Source organism: Macaca fascicularis, chromosome 6 (assembly GCF_037993035.2).
Source record: "Macaca fascicularis isolate 582-1 chromosome 6, T2T-MFA8v1.1".
Lineage (NCBI taxonomy): Eukaryota > Metazoa > Chordata > Mammalia > Primates > Cercopithecidae > Macaca > Macaca fascicularis.
The window spans coordinates 177,530,716-177,558,480 of record NC_088380.1 but is presented as its reverse complement, the minus strand read 5'-3'; the positions used below and the strand labels follow the sequence as shown (position 1 = coordinate 177,558,480).

General features: G+C 45.5%; 1 protein-coding gene across 5 annotated transcripts in view; it reads right to left on the bottom strand.

Annotated features, from left to right (window-relative positions):
- Positions 1-16,877: 16,877 nt before the first annotated feature.
- The window catches only part of KCNIP1 (potassium voltage-gated channel interacting protein 1), a 379,825-nt gene continuing 368,937 nt past the window's right edge, over positions 16,878-27,765 (bottom strand). For all 5 annotated transcript variants that reach the window (XM_005558497.5, XM_045394502.3, XM_005558501.5 and 2 more), the window contains 3 exons: positions 20,618-20,722; positions 19,647-19,709; positions 16,878-17,752 (listed from right to left, as the gene is read on the bottom strand). In XM_005558497.5, the coding sequence (XP_005558554.1) occupies positions 17,705-17,752; positions 19,647-19,709; positions 20,618-20,722 (216 nt within the window). In that variant the 3' untranslated portion in view covers positions 16,878-17,704. The remainder of the gene's footprint in view (positions 17,753-19,646; positions 19,710-20,617; positions 20,723-27,765) is intronic.

The following is a 27,765-nucleotide window of genomic DNA, read 5'->3' as shown; positions in this document are numbered from 1 at the left end:
CAGGTAAGTCCAGAAGAGGGAACAGGGGTGGCAGCATTGGACACTCTCTCTTCTACTGGTGAATCAAAAGCTTTACTTTGTGAAAAACATGGATTCATCCTATTAGCATCTTGGAGCAAGTATCCAAATAGAAAAGTAGTCCACCCTTGGTAGGCATGCGGGGTGTGGGGGGTATGTTGTCTACATTTCAATGTGATGATCTCAGGGAAGGAAGAACATTAAAATCTGTTGAGGACCAATAATGTACCCGGCCGTGCAATCATTTCTACAACCTTCATTTCATTTAATCTCATAGGAACTTTTTTTTATTGTGACAAAATACACATAACATAAAATTTACCATTGAAATCATATTAAAGTGTATAATTCAGTGGCATTAAGTCCATTCATGAGGTTGTGCAACCGTCACCATGATCTTGTGCCAGAACATTTTCATCACCCCAAACCAGAAGCCCTGTACCCATGAAGCAGTTACTCCACATTCCTCTTGCCCCAGCCCTGGAAACCATTCATTTGTTTCTGTCTCTGTGGCTTTGCCTGTTCTGAATAGTCATCATCATCTTTGATAGAGATCCTGTTATTCCCGGTTTACAGATGAGGAAGCTGCAGCTTGGAGGAGCTCACCTCCTGTCCAAGGTTGCAGAGCTGGCAGGGGGTGGATGTGATGGGTCTCTATGAGCTCCCCAGGTGGAGGAGGAAGGTCGTCAGTCTTGTTGCCCTCACATCACCCTCAGGAGCACACCTGCTGTTACTGTGTTCCGGGAAGAGGAGCAGGAGTAGGAGTCCTGCCCACCGGGCTTGAATCAGAGGGAGGCAGGAAGGAGAGGGGGTCCAGGTGGAGAGAGAGTCCAGGCTGTGGGTAGGAGAGGCTAGTAAGCAGCAGGGCTAGGCCCCATGGTGGTGAGAGGCTCTCTCTTGCTAGAGTGGTGCCTGGGGCAGGGCAGCACCGGCAGTGCATGGGGAGCTTCTAGTGCAGAGCGCTTCGGCCCACACACCCCCATTTAACAGCTTTGTTTACTTGGATGGGCCTCCCCAAGGAGACACTCTGGGAAGGAAGCCAGTTCAGGTTTCTTTTTCTTCAGGGAAACCAGACCTGTCTTTGGTTGAAAGTCTCTCTGGTCTGCTGCCAACGCCTCCAGGCTGTCTGGGGGGCTGAGTGCCTGAGTGAGAGTTCATGAATGGCCTCAGGTCAGAGACACCTGCCAACCAGTGAGCTGAGGGAGCCTTTTGTTCATTTCCTGGGAACCTGCAGGAAGCTGGGGCAGGGCTGCCCACCCACTGCAGGCTGGGCCCTCAACATTCCCTCCTCCTTGAGCCTCACGGGGGTCACTTTCTGGGCCTTTACTCAAGCCGCTGGAACTCAGGGAGCCCCTTTTCTTGCTTGGGGGAGCATGGTAGGTGTTTGGGGGTGTTCCTTCACAGATTCCTAAAACTCAAGAGGCTCACAGTCTCTCTTCTGTGGAATGTGGGCCTCCCCCTACCCTCAGTCTCCCTGGGAAGCAGAGCGGGGAGGAAAATGTGGGCCCATCCTGGGTGTCCTAACTCATCCTCGGTAGAGGGACCCTCCTCCTTGAGTATCTCTCTCACCCAGGGTGTGGCATCCCTTGGTCCCGAGGGTCCTCAGAGGGTTAAGCGTTGAACAAAAAGAGCCCTTCCAGATGGGCTGTGCCGTAGCAGCTGTCGTGAAGGGCCCCGCCAGCCCCCCTGGGCCTCTGGACACAATCGTGACTGTATCTGGCTGTACCTGACTCCAATCAGATGAGCTTCGAGGTGAGGCATGTGGCTTCCTTCCAGCAATGAACTGTCTGGGGCGAACGTGACCCCCTCCCTCTCACCTGGCATCTCTGGAAGGAATTTCCAATAGCAGCCTGACCCCACGGGTGAGTGTGCTCCTGGGGGTCAGGATGGTGACCTTACAGAACCTAATGAGGGGGCAGGTGGACACGGGAAACACCTGGATGCCTGCAAAGATGACCCTGGGATGAGTACCCTATTCTCGCTTGGTATAGCGGGCACAGAGGCAGAGCAGCCCTGGTTCACCCAGCCCCGCCACAGGCAGCCATGTAAACTTGAATAAAGAAATCCCTTTGCCTCAATGAGCCCCTTCTCACCTGGAAAAGGGGATAATATGTTGCTGAGTTGCTGTGAGTCTTAAATGAGAGAATGCATGTGAAATACCTGGAAAACACATAACAAATATAATTAGTTATTCCAGAATAACTAATGATAATACTAAATAATATTGACCCTTCAATCTGACACCAACTTAATCTGAAAGAATAAACAGGTTTACTCAGGGCCCAGTATCTCTGGGTGAGTCCTGAGCCTGTCCCAGCCTTTCCTGGGCCGTTTCTCTGATATGCCGCCTTGTCTGGCCTCTGTTTAACCCACCAGGGGACTCCGCACTCTGTGTTTCTGACTTCCAGACCTCTCTCTGGGAAGCAGCCCCTCAAGCATACAGCTCTATCACTAAAGGCTGCAAGCTGCATTTCCGATTCTTGAGTGAGCACAGCTGGCGTCTGCTCTCCTTCTTGAGCCTGTTGGACTCCTCACCCTCTCTGCTTAGCTACTTTTGCTTAGAATGATTGAGCATGGATGTCTAATCCTTACTGTCCTGTGGCTCAGGAGGCAGAGTAGTAGCATGGTGCTACTAGTGTGCTTTGGACCTAGATGGATGGTTTGGGTTCAGGTGCTGGCTCCATCATCAGCTCACTCCACTGGTGACGTGGGGCAAGTGTTTTCACCTCTCTGCCTTAATTTCACCCTTTCTGAGTTGCAGATACAATATTCTTGCCTATCCACTTCAGGGCTATGGGGAAGATGAGATGAGCTATAGACACACAGGACTCAGAACAGAGCAGGGAAGAGGGAAAGGGATTCATGGCTTTTAGTTGTTAGCAAGACCTTAAATCCTGTGGGTCTGCCTAGAAACCATCTGAGGTCTGGGCAAAGCCTGGGCGAGGGGGTAGACAGCTGTTCTAGTTTCTAGATATGAGAGCTAGAGCTGGGGGGACGGTAGGAGAGAGGAAGAAAATGAACATTTCTTGGTGCCTGTTGGGTGTCATCCCCCTAGGTGTTTGCGCTGTGTTTATTCCCTTCCCTTGATGAGAACCCTGTGGGGCAAAGGATGTGTTTTGACTCTACGGCCAAGGAGGAAGCCGGATGAGGGAGTGGGACACCTTGCCCAGTCTCAGTTAGCACACGATGAGTCAGAGTTCAATACCAGGTGTGTCTAAAAAGCCCATTCTTCCCTCATTACCGTTCACCTCTTCCTATTGGCTGAAACTGTCAGTTCTGAAACAGAAGGGGGACTGTTATTCCAGACCTATTCACCGTCTCCTTGTTTGGACATATTTTAAGAGCCGCCCTAAGCGATTATGTGACAGCCTATAAAAACTAAATACAAGTTCCTCATCGCAAACGTTCCAAACTGCCCTGGCAGCTTTCAGATCAACTTGCTAACCTGCTGAGGGTGGTTCTGCCAGCAATCTGTCCCTCTGTTGACCTGGGGACTTGATTGTACATGTCGATCATTTATGGCCATAACAAAGTTAGAAAGACTCGTGGCTGGTCTATGACATTTGTCACTTAATGTTAACTTGAGCTTTCATTAAAAAGTGTTCCTTTCACCAGAAAAAAAAATGAAGACTGCTCTCCTTCGCATTAAAAGCCATCTTGAACCTTCTTGTGTTTTCTGGGACTTAGACATTTTCAGAAATGAATACTGCAGTTTTCATGAATAGCAATTCCCCAGGCTTGGGTAGACAAAAGTCTCCAGTAGTTGAGGCTGTAGAAATGGGAGCTTGGAAGACAGGGAGCTGGCTCAGGTGGTAAGTGGGAGATGCTTCAGCTATGAAAATCCCAGGAGATGTGCAGCACAGGGCAGTCTAAAAGGACAACCCAAGTCAGCTCATCCCCCAGACGTGAAGAGAGGAGTTAGGTGGCTGACAATGCACAGTTGTCGAGAGCAAGCTGCTCCTGCGAGTGGGGAATGAAATCTGGGGAGCAGAGGGATTCAGAGGAAGGTGGAGACCCAGACCCCTCCCTGGGGAGCTCTCTGGAGGAGGGCTGATGTCAGAGAATGGCGCTGGAAAGAAACCCTCTGTGTGTGGTTCCGCCGGATCAGGGGCGCTTCTTCTGGAGGAGGGCAGAGGAAGGTGAAAGCAACCTCTTATTGAAATGGTGGAACTTCCCCACGTGCTCATCAATTACCAGGCCGAAGTACGTGGAAATAGCTCCCCTTGCCTTCCCTCTGCAAACCGTCATTCCCGCCTTGCCTTCGTGGTCTGTGGACTGTCATCTCCAGACAAAAGAAAAGGCAGCCAAGCGCGGCCCCTTCACACACCCAGGACACAACAGAGTGGGTGGCAAAAAAAGATCTAGCTGGGGGAGGGGGGAGAGGCAGCTGGCTGCCTCTGAGGCCACAGACAGGGGCCAATGTTCCGTCCTCATCCTAGAATGCTACAGCTGGGAAGGACCCCAGGGCCTAGCTGCACTCATCTGCCAGGGAGCCAAGATCCAGAGGAGGCGGCGTGAGCATACAGCCCAACACAGGCTTAGCTGTACAATTTGTTCATTCAGCAGCGGGGCCAGTGTCTCTCAGAGCAAAGGTGGGAGCTAACCCTCGCGCAAATTATCCTGGATCTTCTGCAGATATTTGCTTCTGAGGGAGGCAATTCTGGTGGCCTGGGTGAAACTGGCTTACATTGCAAGAGAAATACCTCCTTTGGCTAAAACTACTTTTCTTTTCTTTCTTTCTTTTATTTTATTTTTTTTTTTGAGACAGAGTATTACTCTGTCTCCCAGGCTGGAGTGCAATGGCATGATCTTGGCTCACTGCAACCTCCGCCTTCAGGTACAAGTAATTGTCATGCCTCACACTCCTGAGTAGCTGGGATTATGGGCACCTGTCACTACACACAGCTAATTTTTGTATTTTTAGTAGAGATAGGGTTTCACCATGTTGGCCAGACTGGTCTTGAACTCCTGGCCTCAAGTGATCCGCCCACCTTGGCCTCCCAAAGTGCTGGGATTACAGGCATGAGCCACCGCACCCGGCCTGAAACTACTTTTCTTTAGGTATATAAGGAAACACCAACTAAACCTCTACCAACAGACAAACCCATGAGTGGATGTGGTCCGTGGTGACTGTCCCGGCTCTTCCACTTAGGCTGTGCTCCCCGTGTGTTCTGAGCAGTTTGCTTTGTGTCCTCACAATGGCTCAGTGCAGCAGGCATTGCTATCACTCCCAGTGCCAGTCAGAGCCCTTCAAGAGCAGATGCCAAGATGGGGTTAGATGTCCCCGAGATGTATCGGGCAGGAAGTCCATGATGGTAAAGGCGGAGGGTCGGTGTGGGTCTGGCATCTGTAGAAGGAAAGACTGGGTAGAAAGAGCCACAGACAGCACTGCGGGGAACTACCCTCCTTGAAGCAAGTCGCTTGTTAGGAGGACTCAGTGTCCAGCAGGAATGGCCTGGAACTAAAGCCGCTGGTGGCCAGTCCCTTTCTGGGCACAGCCTGGGGGATTTGGTGGCCAGGCCTCTGCAGCAGCCATCCCAGCTCCTCTCCCTGGGGTGGAGTGGGGTGACCACAGGAACATCGTCACCCCTACTCTGAACCCTTACTCAAGACGTGGTCAAGCAGGTTCTCTTGAAGGAGGTCTGAACAGCATTTCTGTGGTTTACAGATTAGGAAACTGAGGCAGAGAGGTTAAGTCACCTGTCCAAGTGTTTTGGTGGCTGCTGTTGTGAGGAGGAATACATGAGCCTTTGAAAGATTCTGAGTTCATGGAACAAAAGGTTTCTGTCTCTCAGATCCATATTTCAAATAATTCACAGTCTTTTCATCGTTGATGTGGCCTGGTTAATGTTGCTACCCGTTCTGATTGACAACTTTCATTCCTGAAAGCCTGCTGGGTGATAGCAGGAATGCCTCTGCACCGTTGGCCCTGTGGGCATTGGATAAGCCTGGATGCTGGGGCAGGCGCCAGGCCAGGTGCTGGGTGACCTCTGTAGTGAAATGCAGCCCTGGTTTCCTCCAGCCTTCTCCTGGGGAGATTAACATTATTGAATCTCTACAACATCCTAGAACACCCTAGGCAGGAGGTTTTCTTTATTTTATTTTATATATTTTATTTTTGAAATTAAATTGTATTTTATTTGAGACAGGGTCTCACTCTGCCATCCAGGCTGGAATGCAATGGCAAAATCATGGCTCACTGCAGCCTTGAAACCCCCGGGCTCAAGCAATCCTCCGGCCTCAGCCTCCTGGGTAGCTGGATCAGCAGATGCACACCACCATCGTCAGCTAATTTTCTTCATTGTTTGTAGAGTTGAGGTCTCACTAAGTTGCTCAGGCTGGTCTAGAACTCCTGGACTTGAGCAATCCCCCCGCCTTGGCCTCTCAAAGTGCTGGGATTATAGACATCAGTCATGTGTCCAGCTGGCAGGAGGTCTTAACATCCTTGTTTTTCGGATGAGGAGACTGAGGCGTGGAGAGGTGAAGACTTGCTCAAGATCATACAGTGAATAAAGGGCAGAGCTGGAGTCTGGAGTCAGTCTGACCGAATGTGAAACCCACACGCCGTCCCGATACCATCCAATCCTGTGAGGTGAGGAGTATTGTCCCTGTTTCATTGATGAGGAGACAGAGGCTCAGAGAGGGGGACTCATGTTCTCGAGGTCACACAGCAAGTCCATCGCAGCAGTGGGGCTGGAGTCCAGCCTCTCAGACTCCAAAGGCCCCAGGACAACCTTCCATCCTGGTTCAGCTAAGCGACTGCACTCTGAGGAGGGCACAGGCCCTGGGATGACGGGAACCTTTTGTTCCCCGGTCCCTGATTCCTGACCCCAGTCCCCACCTCCAGCTCTGTGGAGCTGGGAGACGGAGGAACGAGGAGGGACATCCTGCCTTTCCTGCCCCTTTTTCCCATGGTCTGGGGCCCTGACTCTGCAATACCAGGGTGATCACTGAATCAAAAATTAGGAGGCTGGCCCAAGTCTTTGTGTCACTCTCTTAACCTTGGGTCACTAATTTGTAAAGTGGGGTGGTGAGGACGCGGTGAGGGGAAGGCTTTGGCACCAGCTTGGGGTTGTATGACCACATGGGGCAATGCGAGTACCATTATCTTTCTGTTGTCTTCCTCCTGCCCCATGGCCTGGCCTCAGCGCATCTGCTAGTCTGCAGCCGCAACCAGCTTGGAAAGCCGCCTGGCTGGCCACTCCGGACTGGACCCGCAGTGGGCTCCCCCCAGGTGGCTGGTCTGGCCTGCTGGACCACATTTCTCACAGTTCTCTTGCCCTCCAGCCCTCCCCTCACTGAGCACTCTGCCCCCACCCTGCTTAGGGGAGAGTCTGTGACCCCCAGAGCAGGCTTCTGTGCTTCATCCCCCAGGGGGAGATTCCAGAGCAGACAACTCAGCTGCCTTTGTGACTGAAACCGAGAGGAAATGAGGGAGTGTTTATGAAGTCGCTGCAACTTGCCAGGTGCTTTCACTAAGCAACCCTCTCCCTGCAGCCGTCCTGAGAATGTGATCCTTAGTTTACTTCTGATGAAAGTAAGGCTCAGAGGGGCCACCTGCCTAAGGGCGTGCAGCTGGAATGCGGGTAGCCAGGACTCCAGCTCTGGTCTGTCTCATTCACTTGGAAGCCACGCCCCTTTCCTCCCTCCCACTGTGTGTGCGGGAGCTCCGTGGTGGGGCAGCTGCCCCGAGGGAAGGTCCCTCTGACCACCAGTGTCTGTGGCTGGCTGTCCAGGAGGCAGAGCCAGGACTGGCAGTTTGGGCTCCAAGGACTGCCTCTTCCTCCTGGCTGCCAGGGAGTTTCCAATCATCAGAAGAAACAGACTCTGGGAACAGCTCTGCCACCTGTCCCAGCCCTGCCCCAGCCTCTGAGCAACTGGAGCCCAGATGCCCTGGCTCACCCTAAGCTATCCCTAAGCACGGGTGGGCCTGAAGGAGGCTCCCTACTGGGCATGGGCGAGGATCTTGGTCTTCCAGGTGGGACCCTGCCTGCCAGAGGACAGCCTCTTAGGTGGGTGGGAAAGAGCTCTGTACTTGGGTTAACAAATGTGGCTTCTAGCCCTGCTCCATCAAGGGCCAGCGCGTGATTTTAAATAGGTCTCTTCTCTCTAAGCGTTTGTTTCTTGGTCTATAAAATGGGATCCTAACCTCTCCTCACTGCATTGTGGGAGGGAAAATGAGTCAAGGCATGAAAGTGCTGGAAACGGAAAGCCCTGGGCAGGACCTGCTCCATAATTTGCCAAGTTCAGTGCAAAAATGAAAAGGTGGGGCCGGGAGCCCTGGATCACACCTGTAATCCCAGCACTTTGGGAGACTGAGGCAGGCAGATCACTTGAGGTCAGGAATTTGAGACTAGGCTGGCCAACATGGGGAAATCCTGTCTGTACAAAAAATACAAAAAATTAGCCAGGCGTGGTGGTGCGCCTGTAGTCCCAGCTATGCGGGAGGCTCAGGTGGGAGGATGGCTTGAGCCTGGGAGGTGGAGGCTGCAATGAGCTATGATTGCGCCACTGTACTCCAGCCTGGGCGACAGAGCGAGACCCGTTCAATAATACGTAACAACCCAGCATAACATATAAAATAAAATAAAACAAAATAAAATGTAAATAAAAAATAAAAATGAAAAAGTGGGTCCCCTTGTGAATTTCAAGGCCGTGGTGGCAGAGCGTTAAACCAAGCTCAGGGTCGCACGCCCTGAAGCCACCGCTGCGCTGGGGTCCGGCGCCGTGGAAGGTCCCGCTGCGCCGCCGCTTTGGCTCCCTGGCCCGGTCCTGAGATCCACGCGGCGGATCCCTGCGCATTCGGCGGGGCACCGGCTCCATCTAGCGGTGCAATGACGAACAGCACCTGCCGCTCACACCCTGGGGGGCCTGGGGGCGCCTTAGACTCACACCAGCCGCAAGGTTTTCATCCGTCTCCATCGGTCACCACGTTCTCTCCATGGTCCTCCAGAGTCTCTCACATTGCTCCTGCCCCGTCATGAGTACTTTGGTCTCCTCATTCGCCCACTCCCCCTGTTTCCTCAGGTGGTCCGGAGGGCGGTGCGGTTCCTTGAGTTTCCCGCGGTCCCTCCCAAGCTGTTCTCTTGGGGTCTCTGCCTGTAGCCCCTTTCCAGCCTGCAGCGCCATCTCACAGCACCACCTCCTCGGAGCCCCTCTGTGGCTTTCTGCCACCTGCCGGGCAGGCCCGTTTCCTTCGTCCGGCATCCCGGCCCGCCTGTCCCATCCTGCGGTGTCCCGTTTCCGCCCAGGCCCGCCTATCAGCCTTCAGCGTCCATGCAGCCTCTGCTCCGCGCACACCACTCCCCTGCGCAAGACTTCCCTTCTCCTGCCCGCCTTCCTCCCGGCCCACCTCTGACAGGAAGCCTTCCAGGATTACCAGAACCCCCGGGGTTGTCCTCCCTTTGTGTGAACAGCGGTGCGGAGGTTTTGGAGACAAAACGCCTCTGTTGGAGTCAGAGGTAGCTAGATTAGGGGTGCGCATAGCATGGGCTTTGGGATTGGACCTGCGGACCTGAAACCTGTCTCCACTACTTCTGAGTCGGTTTCCTTGTGGAGAAAGTGCGACATCAAATGAAACAGGATTTTTTTTCTTGGTGAGAATTAATTAGATAATTTATCTTAGGCATTCAGAGTGGTGACCGGCTCATTCTAAGCACCGAATAAGCGTTGCTATGGTCATTATCGTTATCATTATTAAGTTCTGTACTCATTAATTACTGGCAGCGCGACCTCGGGCTGGTGGCTTTACCTTGAGCTCTCCCTGTCTGGAAAAAGGGTAGTTTATTTCTATTTCTGTGTCAGAGGGTGGTCGTGATAGTAAATTCGGTGCTGTTCTTTGGCGCTCTCAGTAGGAGTTGCTCCAGAAATACTGTCCCTCTGTCCCTCTGTCCCTCTGCTGTCCACCTTGCTCTGAGCACTCATCAGAGTGCCCCTGCACAGCTCCTTCTCGGTTATCTAGAATTATCTAATTTTGGTACAGTTTCTTTTTTTTTTTTTTTTTGAGACAGAGTCTCACTCTGTCACCCAGGCTGGAATGCAGTGGTGAGATCATGGCTCGTGACAGCCTTGACCTCCTGGGCTCAAGCGATCCTTCTGCCTCAGCCTCCAGAGTAGCTAGGACTACAGGTGCGCTCCACCACACCCAGCTAATTTTCTTCATTTTTTGTAGAGACAGCGTCTCACTATGTTGCATAGGCTGGTCTAGAACTCCTGGGCTCAAGTGATCCTCTCATTGTGGCCTCCCAAAATGCTGGGATTACAGGCCATGCCCAGCATGATAACAGTTGTTAAACTTCTATGTTTCCTCAATCAAACATTAACACCCTGAAGGACATATTTTGGTTTTAATGGGTGTATTAGTCAAGGTTCTCCAGGTAAACAGAACTAACAGGGTGTGTGTGTGTGTGTGTGTGTGTGTGTGTGTGTGTGTGTAGAGAGACAGATGGACAGACAGACACACCCCCAGACTGATTTATTTTAAGGAGTGGGTTTGTGATTGTGGGGACTGGCAAGTCTAAAATCGAGACACAGGGAAGAGTTGATGTTGCTGTCCCAAATCGCGTGGCAGTCTGGAGGCAGAGTTCTCTCTTCCTTGGGAGCTTCTGTTCTCTCAGTTGAGGCCTTCAACTGACTGGATGAGGCCCACCCACATTATAGAAGATAGCTTGCTGCACTCAAAGTCTACTGATTTAAATGTTAATCTCAGCTGAAAAACACCTCCACAGCAATGCCAAACAGACTGATGTTTGACTAAAAACTGGTTACCATGGCCTCGCCAAGTTAACGCATAAAATTCGCCATCACGGTGGGCTGACATTTACTACATAAGGACTTTATCCCCTTTATTCGTTCCTCCTCTGCCCTCCCCCCTTCAGTTCCCCACTTCGTTCTTTCTTCCTTTCACTTTCTTTGTCAACCACAGTAAGTTTAGTGTCCTCTCTTGCTCTTCTGCATAGAATCCACAACTGTCTTTCCCCAGCTCTACCCCAGCACTTGCCTATTCGGTGTCATTGTGGACAGTAAGGGGCTTTGGCCCTCAGGTTGGGCAGGGAGTGAGTTGGGGTGGACTGCGTACTCTCTGTTCTTAAACCCCTGCCTCAAAATCCTTACCCTGCTGTAGGCATTCTCATGAACACCAGCTGAATGTGGTTCACACTGGAGGGAAGGGTGATACAGGATTGCAGTCCTATGTTTCTCATCTGCACTAGTCTGGAGAAGGGGTCCTGACTGGGCTTTGGGATGAGGGCAGAAGGGGTAGACTGGAGTTGGCAGGCTTCCTGCTGGGAGTAGAGAGTGATGAGATGTAGCTGGAGAAACGTGGTGGGGAATAAAGTAGCCAGAAGAAACACCAGAGGGTTAGACTATGGGGCTTATTAATGGAAAGTGTCAGGTTGCAAGTTACAGAAAGTTCAACTAGAATTGCCTTTAAAAAGTGAATTTTGGCCTGGTGTGGTGGCTCACACCTGTAATCCTAGCACTTTGGGAGGCTGAGGTGGTCAGATCACCTGAGGTCAGGAGTTTGAGGCCAACTTGGCCAACTTGGCGAAATCCTGTCTGTACTAAAAATACAAAAATTAGCCAGGTGTGGTGGCACGCACTTGTAATCCCAGCTACTTGGGAGGCTGAGGGAAGAGAATTGCTTGAACCCGGGAGGCGGAGGTTGCAGTGAGCAGAGGTTGCACCACTGCACTCCAACCTGGACAATAGAGCGAGACTGTCTCAAAAAAAAAAAAAAAAGCGTATTTCTTGATATTTATGGATATGTGCAACGAACACTAGAAGTAAATGTAACTTCAGATGAAGCTTGATCAACAGTTCAATGACATCAGCAACCCATTCTTTCATCCCTCTGCCTTGATCACTGTGGTCTCTTACCTACATTTCTAACTTGTCTTCCCTGTGGATTAGAAAATGGTGGCCTATAGGTCCCAGGGCTCTGTGTTTTTCATTCATGTCCAGCAGGATAATGAGCAACTCTCATTGTTCTCAGTAAAAGCCCTAACATTCCATGCTATTTGCATGAGCTTAGGGTTTAAGCCTATTCCTAAAATTTCACTGTGGCCAGAGGCATGGGAGGTAATGATTGGCTTAGCCTTGGTCCCTATATTTTATTCTAGAATGGGACCTGTAGCATATCATGGGTCTTCAGATCCTACCCGGTGGGGCTGGCTGCCTCTAGGGTTCCCTGCAGTCTTTAAGTTCTGAGCTTTGTTGGTTCCCAGTAAGGTAATGGAGCAAAGTGCAGGGCTTGCTGAGGTCTGCCAGTTAGGATGAGCCTTATTTTGATGTGGAAGGACATATTTCAACTCCTCTAAGAAACCCATATGGCCATCTTTGCACATGTCCTTGGCATGATTCCTTTTACAGGAGGAGTAATTTGGCTCAGATTTGTGGGTTTGTTTTCATTGCTTTTTACTAATAGTTTTCATAGCATCTGCTTCCTAACACCTTCTGGTGTTTGTATATCATCAGAGCTAGTTTTAGGAAGGTGGAGAATGGTCTTTATGCTCTGTAAGAAATAAAGCTGGGCATGGATTTTGGAGCTTGGCAGACTTTTAAGCTCACTTCCTGCTGTGTATATAAGTCCTTCTATGAGTCTGGGCATCATTTTTTTCATCTGAAAAATAGGTGCCTAGGATACCTGCCCCACAGGGTTGTCATGAGACTCAAGAAAGATGATGTCCATGGAGAACCTCCTGATCCAAATCATGTCAAGCTCAGTGGTCTGCTCTTCAGAGAAGCCTTACTCTCCACCCCTCTAAAGTAGCCCACAGCCATCCTGTGTACTCTTTGCCATGTCACACATTTATTCATGCCATTTCATCTAAAATAATTTCATTTGTCGTCAGTTTCCTCCTGCCAGAATATGAGGTTTATGAAAGCAGGACACATGCTTCTCTTACTCATCGTAAGTTACTGTTGTGAGCAACTGGGGCTCAGTCCTGCCAGGGAAGTCTAGGAGATGGTATAGAAGAGAACTCAGCTTTCTTCCTGCTGAAAGGAGAGGGATTTGGGGTATTTGTCCACCAACTTTCATCAGTCATTGGCCAAGGGCTTCTCCTAGGAGGTGTTAATAACCCGATTCTTTGGCCTGATATGTCCACAGCAGAATGGGCCTGTGTCTTAGTCCATTTGTATAGCTATAAGGAACACCCATGGCTGGATAATTTATAAAGAAGAAAAGACTAATTTGGCGTATGTTTCTGGCGGCTGGAAAGTGTGATTGGGCATCTGCGTTTGGTGAGGGCTTCAGGCTGCTTCCACTTGTAGTGGAAGGTGAAGGGGAGCTGGGTGTGCGCAGATCACACGGTGAGAGAGGAAGTGAGGAGTGGGGCGTGGGTGGTGGTGGTGATGCCAGGCTCTTTAACAACCACCTCCTGAAGGAATTAACAGAGTAAGAACTCACTCAGCCCCAAGAGAGGGCCTTCATCTGGTCCTGAGGGATCTGCCCCCATGACCCAAACACCTTCTCTTAGGCCCCCTTTCAACATTGGAGATAAATGTCAACATGAGGCTTAGAGAGTCAAATACCCAAAACATAGCGGGCTGTCATGGACACACTCTGTGATGGTTAGAGTCACAGACAAAAACTCTCGGGTGATTGCACTTGGCAGCAGTTGAGTCTACCTGCAGGGTGATGGTGAGCACCAGGGGGATTGGGCAAAGTGGCCGTAGCACCTTCTGCACAGTTGAGTCCCCATCTGCAGACGTGATGGTGAGAATTTGTTGGACAGTTCAAGAGGGGCAGGGTCCCTCCAAGAAGACAAGTGGGAGATGAGGCCAATACCCTATCATTGCTGCAATGTGTCCTGTCCCCGCTGTTCATTAGGACAACCATCTCCCTTTCTGTTGTTTATCCATCTGAGGACTACTTTTAAAACCTCCTTCCGGCTGGGCACGGTAGCTCATGCCTGTAATCCCAGCACTTTGGGAGGCCAAGGCGGGTGGATCACGAGGTCAGCAGATCGAGACCATCCTGGCTAACATGGTGAAACCCCGCCTCTACTAAAAATACAAAAATTAGCCCGGCGTTGTGGCAGGCGCCTGTAGTCCCAGTTACTCGGGAGGCTGAGACAGGAGACTGGCGTGAACCCAGGAGACGGAGCTTGTAGTGAGCCGAGTTCGCACCACTGCACTCCAGCCTGGGCGACAGCGTGAGACTCTGTCTCAAAAAACAAAACAAAACAAAACTCCCTTCCACAATGAATTCTCTCTGAATATCTAAGCTGCTGATTTTCCTCTCAGTTTTAAGTGCCCAGGGCTGATGCTGGTGTCTTACTCATGGTCTGCCTAACACATGGAGAGGGGTACCAGTCCTTCCTCTCCTCTAGAGCAGGAGTTTGCAGCCCTAGGTGTACATTGGAATCACCTGGCAAGCTTTTAAAGCATACTGATGATCAAGGCCCCACCTCTAGATATTCTGATGCAATTCATTTGGGATAAGGCCCAGGCATTTGGCACTTCAAAAAAATTCCCCTACTCTGCTCCCCAGGTGATTCTGACATGCAGCCAGTGGGGAAGGAAGGGAGCCACTGACCTAGATCTTTTTTTTTTTTGAAACAGAGTTTTGCTCTTGTTGCCCAGGCTGGAGTGCAATGGTGCGATCTTGGCTCACTGCAACCTCCACCTCCCAGGTTCAAGTGATTCTCCTGCCTCAGCCTCCCGAGTAGCTGGGATTACAGGCACCTGTCACCACACCTGGCTAATATTTGTATTTTTTAGTGGAGATGGGGTTTCTCCATGTTGGTCAGGCTGGTCTGGAATTCCCGACCTCAGGTGATTCGCCGACCTCGGCCTCCCAAAAAGTTGGAATTACAGGCATGAGCCACCACTCCCGGCCTGATTTAGACCTTATACAGGCACCTGAGACAGGCATCTGAAAAGATCAGAGGTATGTCCAGCTTCAGAAGCAGCTTGATCTAGCAGATCAATGATGTCATGAAAGGCTCGTTACTGCTTGCTTTTTTTTTTTTTTTTTTCCAATCTCTCTGCCTTGCCTCATGTGATGTCTGGCTTATTAACCCTCTGATTATTAGATAAACTCAGAATTCCTAAATAGTTGCTGGCATGTCTTAGGGCTGTGTGCGTTCTCATTCATGTCCGGTGAGGGAGGACATCTTTGTCTCATCATTCCCAGCACAAGTTTGGAGAGATTCAGGTTCTTTGAACCAGTGTGGGTCTCAAGCCTATCCCTGAATTGATCCTTGTGGCCAGGGGCATGGCTCAGACCATGCACTTCATTCCCAGCTCTAGATGTGTCAGTTTGCCACCTTAGCCCTGTGTGCCCAGTACACCCACCTGGGTGGCCTCTAAAGAATTCTGATGCCCAGGTCCCCACCTTCGGGGATGTTCCTTCAGTTGGGCTGCTGTGGCACCCAGGTGTTTGCATTGTTCAAAGTTCCCAGGTGATTCTGATGTGCAGCCAGGATAGAGAACATACATCTTGTAGATACAGGGTAGACATCATACAACCTCAAGATGCAGGCTAGGACCCCATATGGGAAGAGTCTCGGGAACAGGTCCTCTCCTGGGCCTAAGTGGATGCCTTGCTGGGGACCAGCCACGTGCCCAGAAGCCTTAAGGGACCACATGGCTACATGCAGGAAGCCCAAACAGAGGAACAGGTCTGGACTATCCAACAAATTCTCATCATCACACCTACAGTTTCCAACCATAAGAGGCAGCAGCCAATGGCCATCTGAGTGAGATGTGTCATGAATGCAGGAGATGTTTTGGTGGGCTGCCCCTGCCAGTGACCACGGCTGCCTGAGACATTTCCCTTCTCTGCATCTCTTTCCCTATCTGTTACACAGACTCAAAGAATGCTGATGCCTCTCTGAACTGACCTCAGATGAATGAGATTTGTGGGAAGTATCCTCATCCTTGGGGTGAGGCAGAATCCCCTTATAGGAACGGTCTGTGATAGAGTGAGAAGAGTTTCGTCTCCCTATGGAGTCTCTATCAGCTGTGCTACCTTACGCAGGTCCCCCTTACCTCTCTGAGCTTCAGCAACCTCTTCTGTACAACCAGGACTCTACTATCTGGAATGCCCAGGACTCTACCATCTGGAATACTCCACATGAGCATGAAATAAGATAATGTATATAAAGCCCCTAGTGCAGCACCTGGCACAAAATAGGGCTTCAGTGAATTGCTTTCCTTCCCAGAATGCTACTGTTAGCTTTTAATCTTTTAAATGTGATGTCAAATGGGGAAACCAAGACCCACAGTGTTCAACATGAGTAATCATTTGCTGGTTATAGGCTGAAGCTGCGCAATCATCCTCTAGACCCTAAAATCTCTCAGCAGGAGGCCCTGTTATCCTCTTCATCTCTGCACTCCCACTCACACCACAGGGGCTCCAGACTTTTCATATCAGAGGGTCTTAGAGGTGGCAATCTTTTTGGAAGCAAAGTGTTGTGAAGGGTCTTGTCTTGAAGTTGCATTTGTATTTGGGTCGGATGTTTGCTGGGGATGGCTTGGGGGCTGGGGAGGATGAAGTCACTGCCTGGCACAGGCCTGGCACAATGTAAGTACAGTTGACCCTCCGACAATATGAGTTTAAACTGCATGGGTCCACTTACATGCAGATTGTTTTCAACCAAACATGATAGAAATTGCAGTATTTCTAGGATGTGAAACCTGCATATATGGAGGCCCAAGTTTTTGAAAACACGAGTTCCTCTGGGCCGGCTGTGGGACTTGAGTATCTGCAGATTTTGGTATGGGGAGTCCTGGAACCGATCCTTCACACATACAGACGAACAACTGCACTAATAATTGGACGTCAAGTGAATGGACTAGCCTTCCCTTTTCACAGCTTACCTCTCTTACCTAATGGAGTCATGAAGAAGTGATTGAGAGTGTAAGAAATAGTTCTGTTTATTGGTTAGAACATGGTATAAAATTACAGCAATTTGCAGGCATTCTGGACTTCTCGGGAGGGACATGCAGCGCTGGGCTCAAGCAGGGGATGTGGTGGAGATATGGACCACTGGGCAATGGCTCACTTCCTAGACATATTAAAGGACTTGCACTACCAGCACAAATGCCAGTGTGAGAGAATTATTGGTCCTCGTTTCTGGAAACAAATGACATGGGCAGTTTGGGTCATCAGAAAATGCCACACTTAATAATTCAGTCCTATCCCACATATATTAGGTGCTGGCTCTCCCAATCTGGTTATGACAGATCCTAATTGTTCTGGATAACTCTCATTCTTCCCACCAAAGGAAGAGAAACAGGCACATTGGTTTGGGAGGCCATCAGATGATGGTGTGCATCTGGCTCAGGTCCTCTTGCTTCCAGATTCACCAAAGTTTGCCTGACTTGGAGGCAGTGGGCTGGGGGCATGTAAGCAGAATATTTTGTGCACTACTGTTTAAGCTCAAGCAGAGGGACCTTCCATAGGGCAGTAGTGTGAGAAGATGAGCATGCTTCCAAAACAAACTCAAATTTCATCTTGTCTCTCTCAAGAAGAAGAAGGAGGAAGAGGTGGCAATCAGAGACTGAGCCACATAATGCTGGGTTCCATAGAAAGTCTTCAGCAGAGAATTCTTCCAAAGTGTGAAAGGTGTTTCTGTCCCAAGAGTTGGTGTGTAAAATCAGAACGAGGGCAGATCAGGGTGTTAAGGTGGTTGTTTAGTACAATGTCTCTGAGAGCTGAATGGCTGAGTGTCACCAGTTACATGACATTTTGAAACAGCTGGAGAGACCTCATGATGTTGTCATCCTGGGAGAAAAGGAGGGGAAGAGGATGGTTAGAACTCTGAGTCCCCTCCCTGAGAGCTCTGTAACTCTGGTGAGCAAATCTCAAGCATGGGTTTCCTATATGGGGAAAACTCTACAAGGGTATGAAAAACAAGAAGTAAGGATGGGGACATAAAAAGTGATCAGCTCAAAGTAAAAAGCATCACCTGTAGCCTTAAAGAGGAATTCAGAAGAAACAAATCATCTAGTAAAATAGTGAGTTCTTTTAAGAAGCTCTGAACAATTACATTTCATAAAATTATTTTTATACATCCACTGAAATGATTATATTTTTTCCCTTTTTATTCTATTAATGTGATTAATTACACTGACCAATTATGAATGTTAAACCAACCTTGCCTTCCTGGAATACTGCTTTAGATTCTACACATTTTGATAAGTCATATTTTTATTTTATTTTTGATTCAAGATATTTTCTTCTCTGAACCATGAATTAGAAGTTTATTGCTTAATACCCAACATTTGAGGATTTTTCTACATTCAATACTATACCTCAGAGAATAAATAATAGAAAAATGTAAAATACAGAACATGCAATGGAGACATACAATAAGAAAACCCCCCAAAGCTCTCTCTTTCAAAAAAATCAATAAAGTAGATAAATGCTTATTAAGACTGCTTTTCAAATTATCAATATCAGAAATGAAAAGGTTAATGTCAGTATAGGCTTATTTGGCTCATTATTCTGGCAGATGGAAAGTTTAGTTGAGCATCTGCAACTGGTGAGGGTTTCAGGCTGCTTCAACTCACAGTAGAAAGTGAAGGGGAGCTGGGTGTGCAGAGATCCCATGGTGAGAGAGGAAGCAAGGTTGGGGGTGGGGAAGGTGCCAGGCTGTTTTACAACCAGCTCTCAAGGGAACTAACAGAGTGAGAACTCACCCCCAAGGGGGTCAATGTTCATTCCATTCTAGTTGTTAAATATCTTGGATATCACCCTGCATATAGGACATCTACGTAACAGGGTGGCTGTGATGTTTATGTATGTGCTTGAAACTTGGTGGGGGCTCAGTATGTGGTAGTAACTTCTCCCTTGCTTTCTTACATTTGCTATTCTTCTTGGCTGGAGTGCAGAGTAACTGTGTACATTTTTAAAATAATGTAGGGGTACAAATGGATTTCTCAAAAGTAGATGAAGCAATTATTTCCAGTTCAGTCTCTGGGGACTCTGGGGCTGGTCTATTGGTTAGACTTAATGAAAGTTGTGTTCCCAGGACCAGCATCGCTGGTGTGACTGGGGAGAATGTGAGAAAAGTAACATTTCAGGCCCCACCCCAGACCTACGGACTTAGAATCTGCATTTTAACAAGATCTTTAAGGATATTGTTTCACACATTAAAGTTTTAGAAGCCTTGGTCCAGGGCATTTGTGTTAAAGTGACCCAGATCTAGAGTCTCTGGGATTGAGGCCTGGAAATATACATTTTCAGAATCATTCCAGGCAATTTTTATGCACACTGTGGTTTGAGAATCACACAGTTGTAGATTCCCCGCCCTGCTCCCAGCTGCTTCCTTGTTGTCTGGGGAATGGGTCATCAAGCCAGAGGCAGGCTAAAAAATAATGGTGTTGCCCTCGTGGGAAGTCTATTTTCACAGAGACCCCCTGTGAGTTTTCACATCCACATCCCCCCAGACGCCTACTTAGGCTCTCTGTTCAGTCCTGTGCTTAGCCAAGACCAACCACAGGCCAGGCTGAGGAGTGGAACTGCTGGACTTCACAGTTGTTGCTAGTGTTGTTGGCTCTGATAGGAGGGGTTGCAGGTATGTGCAGGTTTCTCGTCACCTTCCTTCTGCAGGTCCCCAGGCCCCAGGTTTCCTTTCCCAGATGTAGAATTGTTGTGCCCTGAGATCTCTCCTTACCTCCTGACATGATTCAAGAAATTCATCTAAAGTTACGATGCCATCTTTATTTTTGTCCATTTTCTGAAAGACAAAACAGAAAGAACTTTATGGAATCTGGTGATCTCCATTCCAAAGCTTATTCCCCTGCTTTCTTGCTGGAGCACATTTCATTCATTGCATTAACCAACTTTGCCCTGAGAATGAGAGTTGTCTTTCACTGGCCAGACAACTCCAGTTAGGTCCTCATTACAACACTTTGACCCCCGTGAGTTTCCTTAAATCAAAAGACTTGCTCTGGACACTCATCACCTCACTGCTGGCTTATTCTGCTTCTTCTGTAGACTCCCTGCTACCCTGTCCCTCTGGCAGAACACTGGGCACAAGAGGTTCTGATTCTGGCCTGTTACTTGCTGTACAAACTTGCACAAGGCCAGAGAGGATTCTCTTTTCCCATCTGCAAAGTGGGAAGTTGGGCTAGAGTGAGCTCTGATATTCTCTGATACTCTACCACTAGACAATTTTTTCCTAAAATGCCCCAATGATCATACCACTCCCTTAGTCAAGGATCAGCAGTAGTTGCCCATCCTGCACCAGAGCAAGGCCAAACTCTTGCAGTTAAGGTCTCATAATCTGGCCCTATCCTAGTTTCCAATCTTGTTTCCCCTCACTACCCAGACACAAATGCTTAGCACCTCCACAATTGTAATTAGTGAAGTCTTTCGTGTTTACTCCGATCCCCTAATTTTTATGGATTTAGAGTTCATACTATACCACTAATATTTAATAATATACTTTCTTGTTCTCTTCTGTCATGTACACTTACAGCTTAAGGAGATCATCTGTTTCTTGAGGACAATGTATCTGATAGTTCTTTTCAGTTTCCAACCATGCTTAGTACAGGGTTGGACACAAATCACTTGCCCAGACGCTCATGGGTTGACTTGATCTAGACTGGGCTTACAGCTCACGTGCAGGGTGTGTGCACTTACCTGGAAGAAGACGTCCACATGCTGCCTTGGAGTGTCCTCTTTGAGCACAGGATATGTGTATTTCCCCATCATGTCATAGATGGCTTTGACAATGTCCATCATCTCCTGGAGCAGGGACATAAAAGCACACAGTGTGGGGACCAAGAGGTCAAGCTCTTCCGAGGCGACAGAGTTTGGGGCTCCTTGTGTCCCTTGGCAATGAAAGTGATTAAAAGGTGAGGTCCTTCTTTAGCAGGTGATAGGGAGTTAGAAAGCAAGAAGAAGGGGCTATATTGTGGGAGCCCTTTTAGGGAGGAGATGGTAGACAATCCTTAAAGCCCACAGAAGCTCATGGGTAGGTTACCTCATTACGGGCATTGTCTTCAGTGCAGGGTGATGTGTGGGATCCCCATTCACAGGCTTGAGGCAAATAAAATATTATTCTGAATTTTTAAAAAGTGAATGTTCTAGCCTAGAGATTTGAAAATCCCCATAGGTTCTGCCACTGTTTTAAGTTAAGAAAAATGAATCAACAGCCAAGATTATCCACAGGGCACATGAGGCCAATAGTTCCACAGACTGAGGCCCTTATTAAAAAGATCGGTTCTCAAGTGCACCCCAAACCTATTGAACCAGAGCATCTTAGGACTCGGTCCTGTGAGTTTCCATGTTTATCAAGGTACATTAGGAACCATTATTCTGATCGTTCTGGCACAACTCAGAATGGGGATAAAAGAGCGTTTGGGATGTTTGATGTGGTTTCTACAGAGATCCAGGAGACAGTCTGATTCCATGTGCTTATTTTATTTTATTTATTTTTGTTTAATTTCACCTATTAATTTTAGACTTACAGAAAAGTTACAAAAATAGTACAGAGAGTTCATGCATACATTTCACCCAGTTTCTTCTAATGTTAACAACTTGCATAACCAGAGCACAATGACCAAACCCAGGAAATTAACATTACTAGACTATTACTAACTAAACTACAGGGCTTATTCAAATTTTATCAGCTTTTCAACTAATATCTTTTTTTCCCGTCAATGATTCTACATTGCATTTATTTGTTGTGTCTCTTTAGTCTCTTCTAATCCGCATGAGTTTCTCATTCTTTTTTTTTTCTTTTACCTTTTTTTTCTTGAGACAGGGTCTTGCTCTGTTATGCAGGCTGGAGTGCAGTGGCACAATCCTGGTCACTGCAGCCTTGACCTCCCAGGTTCAAGCAACCCTCCCACCTCAGCCTCTCAAGTAGCTGGGACTACAGGCAAGTACCACCACGCCTGGCTGATTTTTTGTAGAGGTAGGGTTTTGCCATGTTGCCCAGGCTGGTCTCAAACTCTTGGACTTAAGTGGTCTTCCTGCCTCTGCCTCCCAAAGTGCTGGGATTATAGGCATGAGCCACTATGCCCAGCCTGAGTTTCTTTCTTTCCTTGTCTTTCAGGACCTCACACTTTTGATATGAGTACAGGTCAGTTGTTTTGTAGAATATCTCTCAATTTGAGTTAATCCTTGGTTTGGTTATGATTAGATTGAAGTTATGCATTTTTGGCAAGAATATCACAGAAGTGATGTTATAACCTTCTCAGTGCATCATATCAGGGAGTTACATAGTATTGAGATGTCTTATTACTGATAATGTTAACCTTGATCACTTGATTAAGGTGGTGTCTGTCAAGTTTCCTTGCTAATTTAGTATCTTTCAGTGGATCTTGCCTATAAAAATTATTATTGCAGTGTTTGCCTGATGGTAATTTTGTATTGCCTTTATTCCTTCTATATTTATTAATTAAAATTCTTCTGTAAGGAAGAGCTGCCTTCTCTCCTGCATTTATGTATTCGGTTATTTATTTATATTACAATGGACTCACGGACATTTACCTATTTTATAGGTTATAATCCAATACTTAATAATTTTTAACTTTGCTCAAATCGCTCTCATTTTGGCTGTTGAGAACTCCTTCAGGTTGACTCCTGCAGTTTTTATTATTTTTTATTTTTTAGCACTTTCATACTTTCCAGCATGATAAAGTACTCCAGGCTCATCTTGTATTTTCTCTTACCCAATCTTGGAATCAACTATTCTCCCCAAGAAGACTGGTTCTGTTTATTGACGAACGGTATTTAGAAACCAAGGTCTAGGTGCTAGGTGTGATCACTGCTACAGGGATGTCATTGCTCTGAGGTGCCCTCAACAGATAGAACGAGGAAATACATGTCTCTATCCATGTGTTTATTTTTAAATGCGTACTTTACAAGCCCTTCACATCTACATGGCCACTGATGCTTTTCCTGTCTGATTTTTTTTTTAAATCACAGAAAGGGCTTAAAGAACAATTTTGTTGCTCTCTCAGGATTTTCATAGCCTACAACTTGGATGAGATTATCTCCAAATGATTGCTAAGGGAAGAGCCTGCTGTCTTTTCTAAGAAGCTACTTATCCATGCTTTCTTTTTCTTTAAGGGGTACTTTATTAATTCTGCCCTCCAGAGAGGTCTGATGGATTAATAGGGACAATTCTGCCTCGTTTGCAAATTACAAAATGGGAGTAGGAGCTAGTAAGGTTATTCAGTGATGGAATAATGAGTGAACCAAAGTTGAAGACCAAGTAGTATAAATCCCACTTCTGTATTTTTTTCTTTATATATTTTGCAAGGTAGTATTTGAATATTTTAGAGCATCATATGTTTGCATGTGTATATAATCATTTAGTTGTTTACAAAATTGAGACATACATATCACTTTATCAAGTTATTTAAAAATGTAATATATCATACTAATGTTTATTTTACATTACTTTTTCATGATTTTAAGTGGCCACTGGCTATTCCGTTTTATGTATTTACTGTAATTCATTTTACAAATCTGCTATTAGTGGCTATGATGGTTATCACATTTTGGGGCACTATTACCTGAAGACTCTTCTTGCTTTTACGTCTTTGCGTCTATTCTTTATTTCCTTGGGACATATACCAAGATGTGGTTTTATAAGGAGAATGGGATGCATAACTTTCAATGCTTTTGATACATATTCCTCAAATACCTTTTAGAAAGTTTATATCAGAACACTCTCAGCAACTATGTATGAAAAACCACTTTCCACCAGCCTTCAACAAAGACTTTACAAAATCTTTGCAATTTAATAGATAAGTGATAATTCATTGTTTTTAAAGGTAAACATTATTTTCTTAGTGAGGTTTCTAATATATGTATTGACTATTTTTATTTATTTTCCCATGAACTATTTTTTCATCTGCTTTGCTCATTGTATTCATCTATTTCTGATTGGATTGTGAGAGTTGTTTATATATTTGTGTAGATTTACTAAATTGTTAAAATCTCTTAATAGGTTTTTAATTTATTTAAAAGATATTTTTATGCATCTACCATGTGCTAGATATTGTGTCAAAGAAATACAAACATAAGCACGATGAATATGACTCTTGCCTTTGTTAAGATGAATGTCTACTGAGGAATATCAATCCTTTCTCTCATCATAAATTGCAGATTTTTAAAAACAAGTTTGTCACTTGCTTTTCAACTTTGTTTATGGTATTTTTTGATATACAGAATTTTAAAATATTTACAGCGTAAAGCCATCAATAATTTAAAAACTTGTTTCTAACTTTGATTTTATGGTTTTTCCATTCTATGATCAGATATTCATGTATGATTTTTAGTTCTTTTTAGTTAAAAAACAACTGTACATATCTATAGTGATTTTGGGTTTATGGTACTAAGTAAGAATATTTACTTACTTGTTGCCAAAATAGTTAACCAGTTTTCCCAGAATCATTTAATGATTCATTACCTCTCTATTCAATACGCTATGTTAATTATGAACCAAGATGGTATTTGTTCTTGGGATTTCTATTCTGTTCCATTGATCTACCTGTTCCTTCTCTGATATTATAATATTTTAATAGTTTCAGCTTTATAATATATTTCAGTATCTGGTAGAACAAATCCTACCATTTTTCTTCTTTTTGAAAATTATCTTTGCTGTTCTCACCTGATTAATCTTCCAATGTAACTTTATAACAATTGTGCCAAATTCCCTCCCCAAATAACACTTTCATTGGATTCAAAATAAAATAAATTTAAAGTTAATTAGAGAAGAATTGCTGTCATTACAATATTGCTATCTTTATAATATACATTCCTTCAGAAGATGGTATGTTTCTCTAATTATCAAATTTTTCTTTCTCTTCATCTAAATTATGGATATTTAAAAATGCCCATGTGCTTTAAATTTTATTGTGATTACAATGAGAATATTTTTATTACAATTTTCTAGCTAGTCACAACTGATATATTGGCCACACAATTTCTTTTGTGTATGTATTTTATTACCAGTCACTTTGGCAGCTTTTTAAAAGTTCTAGTTGTTTTAAGTAGATTTTCTTGCTATCTTTTTTCTTAGATAGAAAATCATGTCATTAATAAGGAATGTTGTAATTTTTCATATTTAGATTGCATTTCTTTTTCTGTTTCACTATATTTGAAGAACTTTCAAGAAATGTTAAACAGTTGTGATGTCTGACAGCTTGCACTCTTGCCTCGTCTTTTCTTCAGTGAGAATCTCTGCGTGTTACCATAAAGTATGAAGCTGTGTACTAGGCTAGGGTATTTTCCATTATGCTGAAGATGTATTTTATTCCTAATTAATTGAATCTTGAAAATTATTATGAATAAATGGTAAATTATATCAAATACAATTTTAACATCAAATGGTTTAATCTTTTGATATATTAATATGATAAATTATTTAATATGCTTTATCTGCTACTGGGCTATTCCTGCATTCCTGGAACAACCTTATGTTAGTCATGTGCATTTCTTTATTTTATTTTATTGCTTTTTTGAGGAAGGGTCTTGTTCTGTTGCCCAGGCTGGAGTACGGTGGAGTGATTATGGCTCAGGGCAGTCTTGAACTCCCGGGCTCAAGCTGTCCTCCTGCCTCAGCCTCTGGAGTAGCTGGGAGCACATGCACGTGCCACTACACCCAGGTAATTTTTAAATTTTTCTTTTGAAGAGACAGGCTCTCCCTATGTTGACCAGGCTGGTCTTGAACTCCTGGGCTCAACCCATTCTCCTGCCTCAGTTTCCCAAAGTGTTGGGATTACAGGTATGAGCCTTTAAACAGAACACTGGGATTAATTTCCTATTATCTCATTTAGGATTTGTAATCTATATTTTGAATGATATTGAGTTCTTATTTTCTCTTACCTGCTTTATTTCATAGGAATTTTTTCCTTCAACACATTTTTTTGAGTGTCTTCTATTGGTTAGGCACTTCCGCCTTACACCAAGATTTTCAACAAATAAATTGAATTTATTGGAGCATAATTTACTTATAACAAATTCACCGATTTTAAGTGTACTGTTTGAAGAATGTTGACAAATGTATCCACCCATGTAACCTCCACCACACTCAAGATATAGAACATTTTCACAACCAAAAGACATCCCTTCACACTTCTTTGCAGTAAGTGCCTCTCAACCTTTGATGCCAGGCAACCACAGATCTAATTTCTGTTACTATAGATTAGTTTGCATTTTCTAAAATCTCATGTAAATGGAGTAAAACAGTGTAAACTCATTTGAGTCTGGCTTCATTCACTCAGCATGAGGTTTATGAGCTTCAGGCACATTGCTGCATGCAATTATAACATTCCTTTTTACTGCTGAGTAAGAATCCATTGGATGAACAGACTACAATGTATTTACCCATTGTCCTGTTGACAGACATTTGGGTCGTTTAAGTTTTGAGATTACTATGAATAAAGCTGCTATGAACCTCTTTGTACAAGTCTTTATGGAATTACATATTTTTATTTTGGTGAGTAAATACCCAGGAGTGGGACTTCTTTTCTTCTTTTTTTTTTTCTTTTTTTGAGACAGGGTCTTGCTCTGTCACCCAGGCTGGAGTGCAGTGGTGCAATCTCAGCTCACTACAACCTCTTCTCCCCAGGGTTAAGCAATTCTCCCACCTCAGCTCCCTAGTAGCTGGGACCACAGGTGCTTATCACGTCTAGCTTTTTGTTGTTGTTGTTTTTGTATTTTTAGTAGAGACAGGGTCTTGCCATGTTGCCCAGTCTGGTCTTGAACTCCTGAGCTCAAATGATCCACCTGCCTCAGCCTCCCAAAGTGCTGGGATTATAGGCGTGAGCCACCATACCTGACTGGAATGGGATTTCTGGGTTGTATGATAAGTTCATGTTGAGCTTTATCAAAGATGCCAAAATGTTTTCCAATATGCTTGTACCATTTACATTTCTGCCAGCTATCTGTGAGAGTTTCTATTGCTCCACATTTTTGCCAATGATTGGTATTGTCAGTCTTTTTAATTGTGGCCATTCTGTGCAGTTGTATTTCATTATGGTTGTAATTTTCATTTCTTTGAAGACCAGTGATATGGAGGAACCTTTCATGGGCTTACTGGCCAACCTTTTATGGGCTCACATATCTTCTTAAGTATCTCATCAAATCTTTTGCCTATTTTATATGAAGTTATTTATCTTTGTATTAAATTATAAATGTTCCTTATGTATTTTGGATGCCAGTCTGATATTGGATTGGTATCCCTGGTATCTTTATATATCTGGTATATAATTTGCAAACATTTTTTTCCAAGTCCATGGCTTGCATTTCCATTTTCTTAAAGGTGAGGCACAAAATTTTTTAACTTTGATGAAGTCAAATTTATCTACTTTAAAAAATGATTCCTTATCCTTTCCTACTCCAAAGTTGTAAGAATGTTTCTCCTATGTATTCCTTAAGAAAACAACTTTTGTTTTAATATTTAACTCTATAATCCATTCCAGGATGATGTTTATGTTTGGCATGAGGTTAAGGCTAAGGTCCATTTTTGTTTCCAAATGGATATACAGCTGCTGTAAAACGATTTGTCGAATACACAATTCTTTCCTCTTTGATCTTTTTGGCATCTGTTGCATTGACATATGGGTGAGTCTATCTCTATTTAAATTTTTTTTTATTTTTAATTTTTGTGGGCACATATTTATGTGTATATATGTATATATGTGTATATATTTATATATGTATATATTTATATGTATATATGTGTATATACACATATTATGTGTATATATTTATGGGGCACATGACAAGTTTGATACAGGCATACAATGTGTAATAACCACATCAGG